The sequence below is a fragment of the Arachis duranensis genome, chromosome 9 (assembly GCF_000817695.3).
Source record: "Arachis duranensis cultivar V14167 chromosome 9, aradu.V14167.gnm2.J7QH, whole genome shotgun sequence".
In the NCBI taxonomy this organism is placed as follows: domain Eukaryota; kingdom Viridiplantae; phylum Streptophyta; class Magnoliopsida; order Fabales; family Fabaceae; genus Arachis; species Arachis duranensis.
In genome coordinates, this window is record NC_029780.3 from 96,795,187 (window position 1) to 96,799,840 (window position 4,654).

General features: G+C 43.1%; 1 protein-coding gene across 1 annotated transcript; it reads left to right on the top strand.

The window, feature by feature from the left end:
* Nucleotides 1-1,184: 1,184 nt before the first annotated feature.
* Nucleotides 1,185-1,625, top strand: LOC107466308 (uncharacterized). The gene has a single exon (XM_016085285.1). It carries the CDS (start codon nucleotides 1,185-1,187, stop codon nucleotides 1,623-1,625), a length of 441 nt encoding a protein of 146 aa, XP_015940771.1.
* Nucleotides 1,626-4,654: the final 3,029 nt, after the last annotated feature.

Genomic DNA, 4,654 nt, shown 5'->3' on the forward strand with positions numbered 1-4,654 from the left:
CCAACTATACCACTACTGAGAAAGAACTCCTAGCCATTGTTCATGCTTTAGATAAACTTAGATCTTATTTGCTAGGATCAAAGATAGTGGTATACACGGATCATGCAGCTCTGAAATACTTGTTATCAAAGAATGAGTCAAAACCTAAGCTCATACGTTGGATCTTGCTTTTGTAAGAATTCGACATTGAGATTAGGGACCGGAGTGGATCTCAAAACTTGGTTGCGGATCATTTAAGCCACCTTGAGCATTTAAAATCTGATCCATTTCCGATCAATGACTCATACCCATTGGATAGTTTGCATGCTGTGTCGACTAGTTTTCCTTGGTTTGCCCTAATGGCGAACTACTTGGTTGCAAAACTCTTCCCTCCTAACTTTTTTAAACACCAAAGGGACAAGTTGAGGAGTGATTCCAAATATTACATTTGGGATGATCCTCACTTGTGGAAGAGGAGAGTAGACCAAGTAATTCGAAGATGTGTCCCAGAGTCCGAAATCCAACCTATTCTTGAAGCTTGCCATTTGTCCAAGTGTGGTGGCCACTTTGGCCCACAAAGGACCGCAAAAAAGGTGTTGGATTGTGGATTCTAGTGGCCAACCTTATTCAAGGATGCTAACCGATTATGTATGACTTGCCATTAGTGTCAGAAGTCGAAAAACACGTCCCAAAGGGATGAAATGCCTTAACAACCTATGTTGTTTTGTGAGATATTTGACGTATGTGGCATTGACTTTATGGGACCGTTTCCCAACTCAAGTGGGTATCTATATATTTTGTTAGCGGTTGACTACGTGTCAAAGTGGGTAGAAGCAATACCTACCCGCCTTGACGACGCCAATGCCGTCATTTCTTTCATTAGGAATAACATTGTGTGCCATTATGGGTCGCCACGAGCAATCGTGAGCAACCAAGGATCCCACTTTTGTAACAAGAAGGTAGAGGCATTGCTCAAGCGCTATGGAGTAGTGCACAAGGTTGCCACCACTTATCATCCGCAAACCAACGGATAAGCGGAAGTGTCCAATCGGGAAATTAAAAGAATCTTGGAGAAGGTAGTTAATCCGCAAAGGAAGGATTGGAGCATCCGGTTAGGAGATGCACTATGGGCGTATAGGACGGCCTACAAGACTCCGTTAGGGATGAGTCTTTTCCGGGTCTATGGAAAGGCATGTCACCTTCCGATGGAGATTGAGCATAGAGCCTATTGGGTGGTAAAGCGATGCAACATGGATTTAACTGAAGCAGGAGCGGCCAGAAAACTACAGCTAGAAGAGCTCGAGTGTTTGAGAAATGAAGCATACGAGAACGACCAGATCTACAAGGAAAAGACTCAAGCATTCCATGACCATCACATCCGGAAAAAGGACTTTCAAGATGGTGATGAGGTGCTCCTCTACAATTCGAGGCTTCGTTTCATGCCTGGCAAACTCCGCTCTAGATGGGAAGGACCTTTCAAGGTAAAAGAGATAAAGCCCTATGGAGTGGTGGAGTTATTTGATCCTAAAAGTGAAGCAACCTTCAAGGTGAATGGACATAGAGTGAAGAAGTACCATGGCTACAAGCTCCAAAGAGAGCTAGAGGTGTTCCTATTGGGGGATGCACCTCAAGAAGAAGAAGTTTGAGCGACTGACTGACCGTCCAACTTAAGGACGTTAAAGAATAGTGCTCTTGTGTATACCATCTGCTTTTTGTTTAGATTTTTGAGAATTTTGTGATCTCTTGATGTTGTTGATTGCATAGGAATTCTAGTTGTTGTCATTTTTGTTGGTTAACTAGGATGTTTAGATAAATTTCATCATTTTGGTATGGATGACTTGTTGGAATAGAGAGAATGCTATGTTTTGAATGATGCATGAATATGTGAAGTGTTCTCTTGCATGCTAGCTAAAACCCCTACCAAAACAAAATAAAAAGAAAAAAAAAAGAGAAAAAGAAAAGGTAGTTTAGGAACCGGCGCGCCAGCGCACTGCTCGCGTCCGCGCCGGTGGTGCATTCCTACCCTTGGGCCAAAAACCCGAGAGTCATGCGCACTTTGTGCCCGTCTCATGCCAGCCTCTGCGCGCTAGCACACCGCCCGCGTGTGCACCGATTGTATGACTGACCTCTCTGGTACAAATTCCAGAGAGTTGTGCCTACTCTGTGCCCAGCCTGTGTTCACACTGGCGCGTCCGCGCATTTCACGCAACCACGCCGGTCTCCAACACTATCATGCACACATCAGCAAAGTATGCGCGTCCGCGCGCCTGAGCTGCACGCCAAGTGTTGTGTCCCATGCTCATATGACTACTTTGTTATACTATTCCTTTGGGCACACGACCCACTTGCTTGTTTAATAAGTTGATACTTTGAGTTTAACAATTTCCTTCTTTCCCTTCCTTTTTAGGATGGCCACCAAGAAAAGCGAGGAGAAAGCTTCAAGGAAACCAGCCACCAAGAGGGCACCCCCAAAGTCATGCTCTAAGGCGCAATCTTCATTAGGAGCCAAGCCTCTATTCAAGAAGGCGAAAGCGCCCGCTCCTATTGATGATAATGAAAAGAGCAAACCGGTAAAAGATCCTTCAAAGTTCCCCAACCGCTTCTGTGAACTTATGTTCCCCCTCATGGTTGAGAGAAACTATCATGCTGAGCATCTACTCGCTCCGCCGGACAAGGTTGCTGCTTATATTCTACCCTGCATTGAACAGCAAGGATGGGAGTTTCTTCTAAGAAAATCACAAGAGGTCAACCTCTCTTAGGTGGTGGAATTTTACAGTAACTACCATCTTCCCTCTCTTCAATCGGTGTATGTGCACCGGAAGCAAGTCTCGGTGTCAGAAGAGGCTATTCAGCAAGTGCTTAATGTCCTACCGGTACCAAGTGACATGGATGGCTACCAAGAGGTCTTACGTCAGCGGGAGAAGTTTGGTTTTGATTGGGACTCGATCCTCCGAGTCATTGCTGAGCTAGAGACATTTTGGACCGTGGTCAACTCCGAATGAGGCCTAAGTCCATTGACGCTCGCTTTCTCACTGTAGAAGCTAGAGCTTAGGCCCAGATTCTATCCCACTATGTGCTACCTAGCACTCACAAGTCGTCCTTCATGGCGGATCTCGCCTTGCTTGTTTGGTGTGTTCTCACTGGGAGACCAGTGAACATTCCACTTCTTGTCAAGCAAGCGATGGGTCAAATCCACAACCGGGGCAATTCACCATTTCCAGCTTTGGTATCCAATTTAGTTGCTGCTGCGGGTGTTCCTTGGGAAGCCACAGATGTGAAAGCTATAATTTCGGCTAAGGGCGATGTGGTTCCAACCAGAAAATATTTACACCTTCGCATGAACAACCCAAGCCTTGACATAGCTCCACCACCTACTGTTCCTCTCATCTCTTCATCACCGCCGCAACAAAGATTCACTCATCAAAGGATAGAAGATCTACACCGAAAGATTGATCGATATGAGCGGCGCAATCAACGCTGATACACTCATATCAAGAAGCTTCTGCGTTGTGTTACCCCTAACATGGAAGAACCTGAAATATCCACATCCACCTCCACCTCCGAGTGATGGGTGCTCTGATGAGGACAATAGTGAAGGTTCCGGTTCCGACCATCCCTTACGCATTCTTAGTAGCACGGAGGACCGTGCTAAATTTTAAGTGTGGGGAGGTCGTTCGACCGATCTCCATAGGTAACACTCTCTTCCTTCCAACATCCATGGATTTAATTCTTACTTAGTAGTAGTACATTGCATGTGTAATTAGTTTGCTTGTAAATATTTCTTGCATGATAGTTAGTTTCTATAGAGTTGCTTGGTCAAATAATAACTTCTTTTCCAAGAAATTGTGTTTTGGGGTATCCTACCCTACCAAATCCTACCAGAAATAATATTTTTTTTTGTGTTGAACTTACTTTAAGAATGTATTTTGGAACATAGTAATTGAGCTAAGAACACAAGCATGTAAGTTTTGAGCCCATTATATGGTTACATCTTTTAACCATCAATCTCCATTCTTGTGTGCATTATTCTCTCTCTATGATTGCAATCCTTGCTTTGTCTGATTCTATATGTCCATTACTTTGTGTATGAATGCATTTACATGATTGAGGCCATCATTTCAATAGTCACTTTTCCCAAATGGCCTTAACCCTTTATCTACTATTGCTAACCAAATTTGAGCCTATGATAAACCCCCTTTGTTCCTAGAAAGAGCACATCAATAGGCCTAAGTGAAAAACCATAAATCTTCCCATGCTGGATCCTTGATTAGCTTAGGAGGGTTAGGATGTGTATCATGTAATTAGGAGGGTATACTTGGGGATTTGGGTAGATAATAAAGTGTATTGTAATTAAGAATTCCGGGATTTGGGAACACACTCATGTAATGAATGATTGAACCATATGCATTGAAACTTTTGTACATGAACCCCAAGGAAAAGGGGACCAAAAAAAAAGAGAGAGAAGAAAAAGAAAAAGTCCATATGTGTATATATAAAAATGAATGAATGAAAAAGAAAAGAAAAGAAAGAATATATATACATATAAAAAAGAAGAAGAAGAAGAAAGACAATAAAAAGGGACAAAAATTCCCTTAGGAAAAGTAGTGAAAACAATGCATATGGGATGCGAATTGAAAAATACACACGAGTGCACAAAAAGTGGGACTCAAGGGTA

Bases quoted from the DNA above. Each gene is read 5' to 3' on its own strand.
- LOC107466308 (XM_016085285.1), top strand. From the start codon at position 1,185: ATGGAGATTGAGCATAGAGCCTATTGGGTGGTAAAGCGATGCAACATG.